General features: G+C 40.2%; 1 protein-coding gene across 6 annotated transcripts in view; it reads right to left on the reverse strand.

Annotated features, from left to right (window-relative positions):
* Positions 1-14,879, reverse strand: part of LOC124635162 (cytosolic carboxypeptidase 1-like) — a 52,652-nt gene that overhangs the window by 1,287 nt on the left and 36,486 nt on the right. For 5 of the 6 annotated variants that reach the window (XM_047170996.1, XM_047171004.1, XM_047170979.1 and 2 more), the window contains 5 exons: positions 2,871-2,958; positions 2,496-2,660; positions 1,923-2,099; positions 562-680; positions 149-190 (listed from right to left, as the gene is read on the reverse strand). In XM_047170996.1, coding sequence (XP_047026952.1) covers positions 149-190; positions 562-680; positions 1,923-2,099; positions 2,496-2,660; positions 2,871-2,958 — 591 coding nt within the window. The remainder of the gene's footprint in view (positions 1-148; positions 191-561; positions 681-1,922; positions 2,100-2,495; positions 2,661-2,870; positions 2,959-14,879) is intronic. The other variant, XM_047170988.1, reaches the window with a different exon arrangement.

The raw sequence follows: 14,879 nt of genomic DNA on the forward strand, positions 1-14,879 counted from the left end.
ATTTCTTGTTAGGTGAATGGAGGTTTAGAAAGTTTCTCAATGGCAGAATGAATGTTTTTGAAAACATAACCCTTCTTGGCAATCGGGTATAAAGTGATTTGGTATAAAGTGGTTAGTTTTTGTTTCATTTGTTCAGTTTGTAACTTGCCTGTCTTTTTCTGCACCAGTTAAATTGATCTCTATGATATTTCTGTCAAACAAATAACGGTTCATAAAAATGGCTGTCAATTTTCGAAAAATATAGCTTATGAGGTAGAATACTTTGTCTTATAATTAAAAAGACTAGAATCCTATCCAAAAATAGCTTTTACAACTTTAGAAACAATATTGGCATAACTTTTTCAAGTTGAGCAAAATTTATGCCCATAAACTTCGAAGAGAAACTCGTGCGGTGAACAAAGTGGTCTGGATAAATAAAGTAAGCGCCAGTGTGGCGTGGCTCTTACGCACTGGTGTTAAATTATTGGAAACCGCTTGTCAACATCGGTTTACTTATAGGGCTGGATATATTACGTCTGGTACATAAAGTGAATGACGGATGGCGTCAAGTCGTCCACTAACCCGTTCAGATCCTTGGTGAGTTGTATGTCTACATTGGTAGCGGTGTCGTTGAGGCCGTTGAGAGCCTCGCAGAAGTCGCTGCCCACGCTCTGAAGGTGATGAGTGTTTAAGTGGAAGCCCTGGGAATTGGATAAAATATTATTTTATAAAACACATTTCTGCGAATTGACTTGTTCAAGAACTGTAGGGGGAGATTATATATTTATGAACCATGCTATTCTCAACACGAGTCGCTAATATCGCAGGTGCCAACATACAATGCTAGGACGTATGTTACCTACTACTTCTTAAATATTGCCTCCGTGAAATATTATTACATTCCACATTTTCATACATTGCTTAATTCCTGTCCTTCGATCACGACGGGTGAGGAGGCTAAGTTTATTTCTACCAGTATTATTCATATGAGTATACGTCATGTCGTATTGCAGCTTCGTGTCATGAATTCGCGTATGGAATATGACATTATTGTTGAGTCATTCACGTACGCTGCATCACTGATTAGGTATTTATTGATAGGATTATCATGATGGCATCCTGCAGTTTTACAAGGCACTTGACAGGATAATTAATTATAGTTTTTATTATAAGTAGGCACATAGACCGCTGGGTATGCCAATTAAAACTTGTACTTGGACTAATTGCCGGCTATAGCCCTGAAGGAGTCCGAGGGTTTCTTAATGAATAGGAAACAGCTTTGATTTCTTGTTGAAACAATATTAGCTCTATTTAGCTGAAGTTATGCCATAGGCGAGCTAATTGTTTCAACATTACCAATAATATGGTGGTAATTCGACAGGTTTACAATAAATATTGCTAGTTATAATTAAAACAATTTACCTACAATAGCGCATCGTATGGAAACATTCGCAATCACACCAGGCCCTCGCAGGGATGATTCAATAATAAAACAACGTACGAATAGCTGTCTTCCCACATAAAGAAGATGGAAGATTTGTAGCGACCGTCGGCCTTATCAGGCGGATCTGGTATCCACTATGGGATGGACACCGCTAGATGTATTAGCCCACATGGCGGGTAACTAACTATCGTTATCATCAATCTGAAGATCTGTCATTTCTAATTGGAGTATAAGTGTGATAGAACGCGTATCATTATATAATTACTTCGGAATAATCCTCGTTTTTACATCGGTAGAGTAAAAAATAAAATTCATGCGTCTCGTTATTCACAATTTGTGGGGAGTTGGACTATCCACTACAGAGTGGTCACACTACTACAGCATTAGTCTAATCTTGAGCTTTTAAATATAGTAGCTTGTAAATATAGTACCTACTTATCAAAAGATGATACTGGGAAAATTTAAAAAAAAACAAGCTAAACACCGTCAGTCTACTTACCTTGAAGGGCCCTCTATCAAATCCACAGAAGGATGCTTCCATTGTGTAGGACCTAGTAACGCCAAGGTGTCTCCACACGGTGACCCTGGCCGTGCTTTCTCGTTCCCGTTCCACTCTGAAGGAGCAGGAGCCCAGCGCGAATGCTGGGGATATCCGATGCATCAGGGCTGGCAGCATCTGCCATAAGGAATCATGAGGTTACGTCATTTGGTCTATTAAAAAGTAATGATAAAGTAAACGGATGTCGTAAAACGTGAGATGCTTAAGTTACCATAAAGGATGTTTTAAATGCTGGTGTTTTTAGAACAAGGAAGTAGGTACTTATTTTTATAAATTAGAAATATAACGTAAAAGTGAGTTGAATTAAAAGTGACATTCTCACCAACGTTTACGCTTTAATGATAGGTTTTATAAACCTTACAGACATAATTCTGTTGCTGGGGAGTTTATTCCACCATTTCTTCTATCCAGCAAAAACACATAGGAAGTGGTGAAGGGAGAGCGTTTTTGAGGGAAGACTTTTGGAAACTTGAATGAGTGACTTTATATCTAATTCTCATCAGGTTAGCTTACTAAATATTTGACTGGTTCGTCTGGCACTATTCGGTCGTTGCTACACCAGCTCTCAGCGCCGGCGCAGCCGTAGAAGAACACATTCTTCTTGCGCGAGTGTCCGTGGTAGTCACAGTACACCAGCGGTGGCTTCTTCCACACCCGGACAAGATATTCTATTAGTCCCTGAAATATTAGTATACATTTACTATTAAATACTCTTTCAGCTCTCAATTCCTGGTTTATAATTAAAACTGTTCGATCTGGACCAACATAAAATCGGTTGTTCCATGTTTCCGCTGTGGCATTTTGATGCAAGCTTTCGACAAAGCAGTATATTTGATATGTATTTCATTCAGGAAATTATATATCTGGTTGGCTGTAAAGTTATCTCACCTTAGTATGATAAATAGAAGGATGCAAAACGGGACTCGGTTTACACCACCGTCGATTTAAATCTTCATTAGTCAAGCCGCATCGATGGCTGCAATAGGAAAAGACAATTTACAGGGCGAGATAACCAGGAAATCTTATGAACGACAAGTTAGTGCCGATAGTGCGCCAAGACACGTCCATTGAATTAAAATGACACGACCGTGGGTCGAGAGTCAAGCGTTGTCAGTTAAACATCAGACATAAGGCCGCGTTGAATCCGTTTATTTTACAACTTCATAAAGCACCTCGATTGTAGCGGTTATATCTCATTAGATGCGGGACACGAACGCAAGGAAAACTAATACACGGGCGGGTATATAAAATTTATAATTGATTCAAGCTCATATAAGGCTCTCCCATAGCACAAAGAAAACTTTACGGAGTTAGTTTAAAATGACAAGCTATTAACTGAAATGAAATGGGTGACCACGTAGGAATTCCTAGTGACATATTGTCAGGTGCGCCGGCGCAGCTGAGAGCACGCACATGTAATGCTGTCAAAAAACATTTCTCGATGACGAAGTGCTGTGCAGCGGCGACGGCTCCAGTGAATTGGTTATTGACAGACAATTGCGAATTGTATGCTATTCCAAAGACATCTTAAAACACATGTAATAAACATTAAAACTTCCTGTATGAGGATTTTAGTCATTAAATTTATAGCCTTTTGTGTCTCCGCCTGAATGGTTCAATGAGTAGGCCGCACAAGACTTGGTTGGTACTGATGGGAATGCCTAGAAAAATCCATTATAAAATAATAGTTGGAAGATCAAAAACACAAAATGCGTTAAAACCTTTGTCTTCAAATATACCTATTAGTAATAAACATAGAGAAATTCTTTCTTATCATTCTTTTTATTAACTGCGAAAAAATAATGGAATGTCCAATATCACAAACCGGGCTCACGGTCAGTGATGAGGAATTGGACGTAGAAATGGATTTTATAGAAACATTCCTGAATGTGTCTTTCTTATGCCATTTTGCTTCATCTCTTAGAGTTTTTCCAACAATATTGAGGTCGGCTTCCAGCCCTAGTGGTTTACACGAAACAACTGCCTATCTGGCTCCCTACACTCAGTTATCCCCTTAATACTGGTTCCAAGACTTTCTGCCTTCTGACTACCCTTAATGCCTGAAAAACTGTTAAAATGACAGCCATGGAGCAATTTATTTGTCATGGAGGAACTCGTCATGACGGTATTCCATCCACGGACCGAACACACCAAGCATTGCTTAACCTTATGTTAGACCCTTGCGACGACTATTAGGTACTTAGACACGAGCTCCCCTCTCTGCCAAAGATTCAATATATTATGTTTATCGCTCTTATCATTCAACATGGTATTTGTTTTTTACTGATAGTTTGTAGGGCATAAAAGCCGAGGTAATACATTTTAAAGGTGGCTATATCAAAGAACAGCATCATGAAATGTTCACACAGTGCGGTGTGTAAGCAGAGGTCCGGAGCCACAGATTAACAGATATACTCGTCGCAATACTGAATGCTACAAACAACCGACCAAGTTATCAACCTTTTCGTTTTGCGCTAGGGGTTAAAAATTTACATCTCGCATTGGATTCAGATGTCCATACGGGTTTGTTTTCTTTTTGTTGTACATATCAGTTTTAATTAAAGGCAAGCAGAGTTATTTTTAATACTAATATTGAGAGGGGTCATTATTTTACCTTTGCAAATTTTTCTGCTTGGACATAGCTTGGATATCGTCTAGATAAATCAATCGATGGCTAAACCAGTTTGTAATTAATACTACTGTCACGTAGAGATTGGATTTTAATATCTAGTCGGCAATATATCTAAACTTCCTCGTCACAGAATCACGAGACCCCCAGGTGCCGCTAAATGAAAAATAACAAACGTCAATTGTATCATTACTTACAGCTAGGTAGACTTAGTTCGTCTGCAATCTACGACTGTTCACTATATTTCTACCGTTATTAAAGGGCAATTCTTATAGAGTACGTGCCTCTGACATAATCGCATTCGCCAAGGTACCTCAGGAAAAGAATACAAGTAACTGTAATGGTGTTTATAAAACATTATTATGTCATTAAAGTGACCCTGTGATGTAACTCGGAAACTTTATAGTTCCCAGAACTGAAACATTTTATATTCACACCTCACATATCTTGATAAGTGATAATAAGCGAATGTGCGAAAGGTTTCTACAAAGCAGTTCCAGGTAAGGGCACAATTTTATAATTAGCAGCGTATGTTGCATGTTAGTTGATTTAGCTGGAATTTAATAATTTGTATGATTCAAAGTGGAGTTTTGCAATTCTGATTATTCTGTGTAGTGCGCATGGTTGGTGGATATTTTTTCCTGGAGCGGTCGGGCGTTCGTCCAATTAGGAGTGGTTCAGTGGAGTCGCATCATTAGCGGGCGCGGAGGCGGCGCGAGGCGCGGCGCGGGCGCAGCGCGACTCACGCCCGTCCCTGGCTGCGGCCTTCGCTCCGCGACCGGTTGCGCATCTTTTACTCTAATCAGGGAAAAAAATAAGCGTCGTCCGCATGCGCGAATGAAAGCGAACAAGCGAGAAGCTGCACCCCGTCTGCCGTGTTTTATGGTGGATTGTTGCGGTACCGGAGCAACGAACAGGGATGTCGCTTGCTAGCACTTAATTACCTCTAACTAAGTTATTTTGCTGCCTTGCCTATTTAAAAGGCTGTAGGTATTCTGCAGAGAGAGTAAAAAAAGAGCTCTGCCAATTTTACTAAATCAATGTCAATTCCTTTACCGTTCAGTATCAAAAAACCTTATATCCTGCCTTGATCACACAATAGAAAAATAAAATGTAGTTCTATGAAATGTGAAGCGACTTGTATTTAATTAACTGGTGTCTGCTATCCGCTAGTGCCGCTACAATACTTGGGTGTATTATCAACTTTATTAAGCAGTAACCCTTCGAGGCGCATAGTGACGACCGCGGCTGGTTCAAGGGTCTGCCTGCTCATCTATTTATAGCGCGCTGCGCACCGATGCTATCGGACCTCGGCAATACTTCGGGCTCGCTCGATCCCTGCCCGCCCTCTATGCACCCTTCGCATATCGTTCAGCCAGTAAATAGACCAAATAAACACTAGCATTTTATATTTATTCCACCTATTTATATCATATGTCCATTGTTTCTACCTCAGCTGGAATTCATAGCCGACGGCCAATTGCAGTCCTTGGCCCGAGTCGTCGTTATATTGCTCAAATTGCTCGTCGTCGATAAATAGGGATACTTTACGCTTTGTAAATGGACACCTAGAGACAGTAATAATTTAACTTCGGTAGATACCGCCGGAGACTAGGGTTCAGTTTAGATAAGTCGGCGGGCCCATGGCACACGTCACGCTCATCCGTATTCCTAGCGCGGAGGCTGTTTCCTGTGAGCGGTCCGAGAGCACGCGCAACCACGGGTCTTCGGCGAGCGCGTGTCGAGCGAAGGACGCGACGTTTGTTCGCCTGCTAGGTTGCGCGTTCGACGGAAGGCGAGGTGGAGCGGTCCGCGTTAGGGGACGCGGAGGGCTCGGCGGCGACGCCAGGATTCGCCAGCCGTCGTCGGCAACTCTGTATTCGTGGTCGACACCGGACACAGCGCGAGTTATTTACGATAGTCGCGAGACAATCGGCCGGTCGCAGCGCTTATCCGGTGCCTCCGCGACAATAACATGACGTGGTTATCTTTATTAAATAGCGTTCTATAGAATTAACACACGTGCCTAGCTTGTATTTATAGCCTTGCTGAATCAGTTACCAGGAATGACAGGTACATCCATTAGTTAGATGCAAGAGAATGTGGATAGGTATATGTATGGTGTTACCTTTGTTATTATATCTTCATGAGGATGACGTTCCAATGGTAAAGGGTTCTTTATTGTTAGTGTACAGGTCGTAAATTAGACGAGAGGAGTAACGGCATCACAATAATTGATTTTATTTGCCGGGTGTTGGCGGAAGCGGAGCAATTCACCACAGGGCGGTTCAATGACACGCCACTTTTCTCCGGCGACAATCCTCACTGTCGGAATGCAGTCACCATTAGCCAGGGAGCACTCCAGCGAGGGTATTTATTATTTTCACAGCTCTAATTAAGGCCAAAAATGTTTTAAGTGCCCACCATGGGCGCTGGTTGCGTTTTTTATGAGAATTTCAAATTGCAAAGGTTTTCAGCAAACGAAGTTGTGCGCTATTTGGTTATATTCTATGCAATATGAGGATGGTATAATGGCCTCCACGTGTGGATCGTGTCGAGGCGACAGTGATGAACTTGATAAGCGCACATGGGCAGCACCTCTGCAGGGCAGCGGTGAACGCTTCCGCGCCGATCCGCTCCTATTGATTTAGGAGTCGCGGGTGTGATCAGTTTGACGTGCCTCACGACTGCAGCTGATATTCGTAAATAAAACAAACAACTCGTGAATCAAGCTAGTTATTTCTAGGTAGGAAGTAACGACCAAGAATAGTGCCTATTGGGTTAGAGACGGAATTTAAATAAATACATAACGTACATAGGTAGGTACTTAAAACCGTTAACTAAACAATTCATATTCAGTGATCTTCCTATTAATGTCTACGCAGCAGTTTGGATTTTATACCAAAGCTTTTGTATATTGTATAATGCATTGAATTGCATTGTATTATTAAAATTGCAATACCGTTACAACCGTGACAAGTTGTGATTACTGCACGGTGACTCATTATTTCCAACAGTTAAGTGTTACAATTTGCTCAGGACTGCCTTTACCTTCACGCCCGTTTTATCTAAAGTACTAGACCAGTATGCAATTAATACGTGTTCTATCAATTCAGATGTAGCACTGACTGCATACATTAGCAGTGCTGTAATTAAGGTCTCTATTTCCGAGGTGATTACTTGTCTTTTTAATGGTACAAAATGTAGACTTAACTAGCACATTACAAAGTCCTTCTGGAGAAGATTATACGTTTTCTCAAACACATGCAAGCAACGAAAATAATGAGAGCTAAGGTATGTGAAGGGGTCGCTATGATGAACAGCCGTAGTCGGTAAGCTAGTGCCACAGAGGGCACGACATAGGAGTGCATTATTTACATAATAGCAACGACTGGGCGGCCTTGGCGCATCGCAGCCTCCTATAAATTCTGCTCTTCCAGTTCGCGTTGTTCAGCTTATCGCATTATATCAGTATCATCTCGGAACGTGCATCGTAATACTCGTAATGATTCATTACGACTCTGCACTGGTTTGGGAAGACAGTTCGAGTTGAATGATGATGGCGATGACTCGTCGACGGGTGTCGTTGACTCGGTCCATCCGTCTATTACAATGATGCAAGAGGCAGAGCGTGAACTATTCGCACGAGATCGGCGTTCTTTGTTAGCTGCGCGGCGGTCGGCGTTCTGTAAGCTGGGGGTTGGTTGCGTGGCGCGGTGCGTACATTGCCCGCGGCGGCGGCGGGCGGCGGCAACCGCGTGCGCAGCATTTAGCGCCGCGCGCGACCCGCTATTATGAGCCTCGCACTCGTAATTCATTAGCTGACTCCGCTCGCCTCGTATTATTTATGACCGCTTAGGTTTTGTACGCGAATACTTTCCTTGTAGGTACTTTCAAAGTTGTAGTCTCTTAATGGCGATACGAGTCAGGAATAATAATGACATCTGAATAGAATATCCGAGGTCAAGGATTTGCATCATACAATGTTCTTTTCACGGCTCTTTTTCATAGTTTACTGCTCAATGCTCGTGATTTATTACACGTCAAGTGTTTGTGTGCTTGTTGCAATACATAAAATAGTTCCCAGTACCAATTTACCAGATACATTCAAAGCCACCATTTTTCTGCTTTCTCACGGAGAGACGCAAGACATTACTTTTAACGCAAGTATGAATAATACCTGTGGGCACTACTGTCAACTTAGTCACGGGATTATTATGGGTTAACATAGCCGTTCCAAAGAGTTGTTAGAATAGTGTGAAATATCACGGCTTGATGAGGATCGTTTCTAATAAGTTAGAATACACTTAACATTTTTACGTTACGTTCGAAAGTTTCGATTGTAAGTTGCATCTATTATAAACATTGCAAATTAGACAGGAAGATGGTAAATGATAATTAAAAGTGGTTATTTCTTGACGGCCGGGACAGGAATCTTGGGCAGGATTGACGAGCAGCGGGAGGTGTCTGCGGATCCCGCGCTCGGTTTCCCGGAAGGTTCTGGATTATATTTTAATTGCCGGGTGTTGATGCTCATATCCTTGGTTAATAATTCAAGGTGAAGCCACCATCATAGTACATAATATAAATCGCGATACGGACGTGTTTGCGCATTACTTGCGGAAACGTCCGTTTTATACTTGACCGCTATTAATTCGCAACTATTATTAATCACGTTGTGCAAAATTTTACGACAGGAATTTATCGTCATCGTGTATGAACACGGACAGCTATGACGGCGACGCTCATAGAATATAATAAGCGTAGTGTCGACCAAGAAAATCTATGTTGAGAGCCTGAGAGCTGAGCGCAATCCCGAGGGAATCCGGAAGCACAATGGAGGCAACACTAATTGTGCAATTGAGCTTTAGATACGCCGCGCGCTGCTGCGTCGGCGCACGGTGCACCGATGTGAACACCATGATACGCCATGAATTTCCACTTTGAGTATTTGTGAACGACTGTGTAACGGAAATAATAAAGTCTGCATTAGCAGTAATCTGAGAATGTTTTCCAGATAGAATGAGACAGGAATGTGGATAAGGTGATCATGCGATCTTTTGAGCGACGCTTTGTAAGCAGCTATTCATTAATAAATCTTGGTTCATTGATAAATTATGCTTCGACTGAATGAAGAGAATTTGCAACAACACATAAAACATTGTGATTTAGACTTATACCAAGTTCTACCACAGAAATTAGTTTGATTACAGGCCATTACTCAACCACGATAAATAAGAATGTAGATAATTTCAATAAAAATACAGGTTTAAATTGGTCACGAGTGGTAGGTACCTACTTAACTACACCACTGGGCTATGTAGTTTACATATTACCTATCCTTTTTACCCGACTGCCAAGAAGGGTCATTACTGTGTGTTCTTATGATTTGAAGCAGTTGCCATTGTCCGTTTATGATCCAGCGAGCATGTCCCGTCTATACTGTTGATCTAGTGTCAATATTTTTACAGTCAACTCAGATAACAAAGAACGGCACAACAGGCTGTTAAACACGACCTTCAAACAAAACACTTAGGACAGAAAACATAAAAACATCTACAGTTTCAATCAACAACCGATTAAGGTTCTTATGATATTTATAATAAGGATTAAAATAAAGAAGCAAGCAGTGCTATTTGGTCGTGAGAAAGCAGTGATCGGCGCCACAGATGAGCCATTGAGATTGGTTTTACGATATTTCAAAATCACGTTCATAACCTTGAACCTTTGGGGAGGAAATCACACGTCAACACTACAAAATTATGATAACACCCGCAATTTTCTAGTTTCTGCCGCATATTGAATATTACTTTTTCCTAGGTACAGAAGAAGTAAAGGAAGGGAAAGGGGTATGCTGAACTAGCCAAAATTAAAAACTAAGTTATGTTTTAGGAACCATTTGAATTTCTGGTCTTTTGTAACGACATGAAAATCATTTGAGTATATTTTAAGGATACTTAAACTAAGGTCTTTGTGTGTACGTAGAACTCGCGGCAACGACTTTCATGCAGTAAAACATTTAGCTGGGTGCAATAAACCTCTTCTCATATTTTTTCACAAACGACTAAGCTGTCCTTCGCTGCAGGCAGTGCCAGAGCCAACAACCTTAATTAATTGCAACAAGGCACAACGTAATATTAATAAGAAACCTTTATCTCTGACATAACCAACAATAATCGTGAAAGCGACATAGGTAATGTAACGTAAACAGTTATAATTTAACTACAAGTTACAATTAATTAAATAGCTTTAATTAATGTTGTAGTGAGTATCGTAATGTTTATCGATGCAAACTCCGAATGTGTTGAAAATGATGATTTTACTAAACACTCGTGATTAGGGGTTTCCGCGTAGACGGTCCGGGTAAATTATAGTGGAGGTGTGAGGCGTGCCTTCGCGGTCCCTCCAGTCTTCTGACACCTCGGCAGGCCCTCGTGTGTACGTCAATTATAACGGGAAGCGATCTTACAGCCAAGACTGATGTTGTACCTTCAATCTCTAGGGAGTAATTGCTTAAACACATAACCACTGACGTGAGGGCGATGCGCGACGGCGCGACGCGAATCAATGTAGCCTATCGCAGGCTATCAAATCTATTAGCTGTACCGGCTGCACGTGGTGGCTTCATAATAGAAAATACACGGTGTATTTTATAACTGTATTAGTATTTTACTAAATTGTGTAGTTACTTTATCCCACGCGAGAAATAAAGGTGCTTATATTAACATAAAACGCGTATGGATAAAACAGCGAGTGCGCTGTTACTTAATAATTTATGATTCTGACTTTATAGTCTAACGACAGATTCTAACGAGACCTCGCCTGCATAAACTGAATTCAAATACACGGAGATCCTAAGTTAATAATAACATAAGTCACATAAAGAGGAGTTATGGTGACTTTTTATCTGTTTCTGCAACTAAGAACAAAATGAAATATTGCAGCTAGAATGCAGAGCTAGAGCGACGTAGTAGATACAGTAGGTACCTATATATATTATTATTTAAGTTGGTACCGGTGAGGTAGATGTAAATAACGTTAAATTGAAAAAAAATCGTCAATTAATTGTAAAATTGTAATTAAATACACTAACTTTATAATTAAATCGATATCTTAGAGAGCATAATGCATCCATCACAGCTATGCTTAATAGACTGTCTATTAAGCATTGTCCGGCGTGTCATCATAAGGCACGCCGGACAATGCACGGTGCGCAGGCGCCGAGCTAAGCGAGCCATGCAAATGCTACGCCAACTTAATAGCGACGCACACTGGGGCCAAAAAACTGTAATTGCGTCTCGGACCGGTATGCATTGCCGCGATGTCATGAGTTATTAACATTCAGACTACTAACAAGCGAAATCAATCAAATTCCACTGATAGGTGCATTAATTTCAATATCAAAGACGACCGAGCGTCGATTTTATCCGAAGTTCTGCACTTCAGATTAAGTGCAGGTACTCAATTTTTGCTCCCCGTGACGACGAGGACCAGGAAAAATTGCCAAAGGTTTTTAAGAAAACGATGATTCGTTGTAAAATTTGTGCGCGGTCGATAAATATTTACGCGAACACACCATTTCGGTTCTATTAAGCATGTTTATGGAATAACCAAATCAAAAATTGCAACAATAAAAACTGGCTTCAAAATTTACTACAACTTTTTAGCAATTCGTTCTGTCAATTTTACGCTATACCAAACTAGAGGGGGAGCAATAAACATCTGCTGGAAACAAAAAAGCGTAAATGAGATTTAGTTCGTTCAACTTTTCTCAAGATTGATCTAGTGTTACATCGAGGGCCGATAATGACTTATAGAATAAATACATTATTGTGCAAAGGATATCCGTAGACGGGCGTATAATAGGCCATTTTATTATAATCAACAGCGCTGCTTACCTTGGTAAAAAAAAACTTGTATTGTGTGATATAAAGCTAAGCGTTGCAGACATGCGCTGCATAAGTAAGATCTATTGCCATGATCTATATTTATACTGATCGTAAAGCTGTTTTAGGTGGGAATTAAGTGATTTTTCACATGGTTTCTTCTTCTTGTAATACTGATTATGAAGCAGGCAATTCTTGAGTTATTTGAGTGTGCGTGGGCAAGTGTTTATTTAATTAAGTGTTCTAATAAAATATTGATAACGTTCGGAAATAAATTTGCGATTTATCGTAGCGTGATTTTTATTTATGAATTGCCGAGACGGGGGATGGAACAGTGCGATAAGTAGGAGTAGGCTTGCCAAGCGATTTTTATCTAAAATCAGATGACCGCTTGGGTTAGGCTGAGTGACGTCCTGCGAAAAGATGTCGGAAGAAGATGTATGTGTTTTGCTGAAGAACGGGCGACAATAGTACCTGTAGTTTAGGTAGGATTGTTTCAGTATAAGAAGGGAGTGAATTTTGTATGTGTAACAGGGAGAACTGGAAGCGTAAATCAAATTGTGCCGACCCAAAGTAATTGGGGACATCGTAAAAAGAAAAATAAATGTATGTGTCAAATAGTGGACCTATAATGATGAGGAGGAGTAGTAAGTTCACGCGTAGGTATGTGTATAGTTTAAGCAGTAATGTATTGAACTTGGTGTAAAAGAAACTATATGCCAATGGTGAGTATGGTACCATTTTTTATACATTATGTTTTTATACTTTTGTAATGATTTTATAATGACTAAAATGTCAGTTATGTTCGAGCTAACCCGTAACTCCTGTTTAGTAATGCGAAATATTTTGTACCTGTAGCAAAAATTACAAAAAAGTTGCTGCAATTTTAGTCTTATTTATTACACATGGAAACACGTGCTTACAAAATGCTTTAACAATTTCTGTGGTGTTTATAGCCGCAACAAGCTATTGAATTGAAAAAAATTGGATCACACCATTTAAAAGCTCATTTCCTATGGATAAGTACGATCTAAATCGTTAGAAAACCCGAGAATCCCACGGGAAATAAGAAAAACCGCGGGCAGCTCGCGGAACGATCGGCGAGCAGGTAATAATTTGATTAAGTAATGGAAATTGTGCAAATAAGTAGCGAACCGCGCCAATCATGCAATTTAGTTACGGATTCACTCCAGCTCCATAGGTGCGATCTCCTGCAATGCTCTTTTTGGTCTTTTGTTCCGAGCTAGCCACGCGATGCATTTATTTTTAGATCCCCTAAGGGGTCAGAAAAAATACTTGCGTATGGATTAAAATACATAATAGGTACGGTCTGCAGTCACCGAGAATAAAGGCTTAATTGTACCAGTTAAAAAGAAGAGTCTTTGAGAATATATTTTTATAAGGATGGGATGGTAACTTCATTTTTTATTATTTTTATACTAAGGTTGTGGTTCCTCCATATAGAGTAGGACTAAGTATTCTATAAAGTTATTTTCTGCATTGGCTGATCCTTGATGATGATTCGGAAATTGTAACCACAACTTTATCATGATTTGTTCAATACAATTACAGTGCGGCCACCACAAAACTATTCAAACATATCTAATGGTTTCAAGCGATTGATTGTTTTGATTGAGCTTGAAACTCAACTTGGGGAATACCATTTGTGGAAGAGTAACTGACCAATAAGACACTAAATGTGAATCAAACGCAAAGTTTGTGACATCCCGAATTATTAAATTTAAATTATGTATTTGATTTTGTTAGTTTTCCAACCATTGCTTAACGAGATTTCGAGAGTATATAGGTAGGTTGCTGAAAACAGATTTCTGCAGTAATTAATTCAGAGATCACTATTTATTACTATGTTATACTAATTGAAAGTAAATAATAGAATAATACCCTTTGTAATTTTATAAAGTTGCAGAGCTCGTAAACGTCATGAAATGAATTTAGTTTAGCTACCGATCAGGTACTTAAGCTCAGCCTAGTCGCGGGCCACATAAGGGCATTTACACGTGCCGTTAAACATTTTCAAATAATATCATACGTTATGTTCTTACCGAACACGACAAAGTTTATAGCTACATATAAAACTGCACGACGTGGGCTGGATGCGATGTCTGCGTCCCTACGTACAGCGTTAGATATAGGAGCCAGGCAAAGGTGAGTTGCACTACTCCAAATAAAATACAAGTTTAGTCGTTTCTGGTATGTAGTGCATTCGTGCATGAGTCATCAACAACACTAAACTTTATATGTGAAGATTCAGATCGTAATGGATAATTTAATAGTAGGCTCTATGTAAATGGCGGACCACTAGCGACGTCCACCCGGCATAATGATCGGGCAATATTCCCAATGTTATTCAGGGACGTCAAG

This window comes from Helicoverpa zea, chromosome 1 (assembly GCF_022581195.2).
Source record: "Helicoverpa zea isolate HzStark_Cry1AcR chromosome 1, ilHelZeax1.1, whole genome shotgun sequence".
NCBI classification, from domain to species: Eukaryota; Metazoa; Arthropoda; class Insecta; order Lepidoptera; family Noctuidae; genus Helicoverpa; species Helicoverpa zea.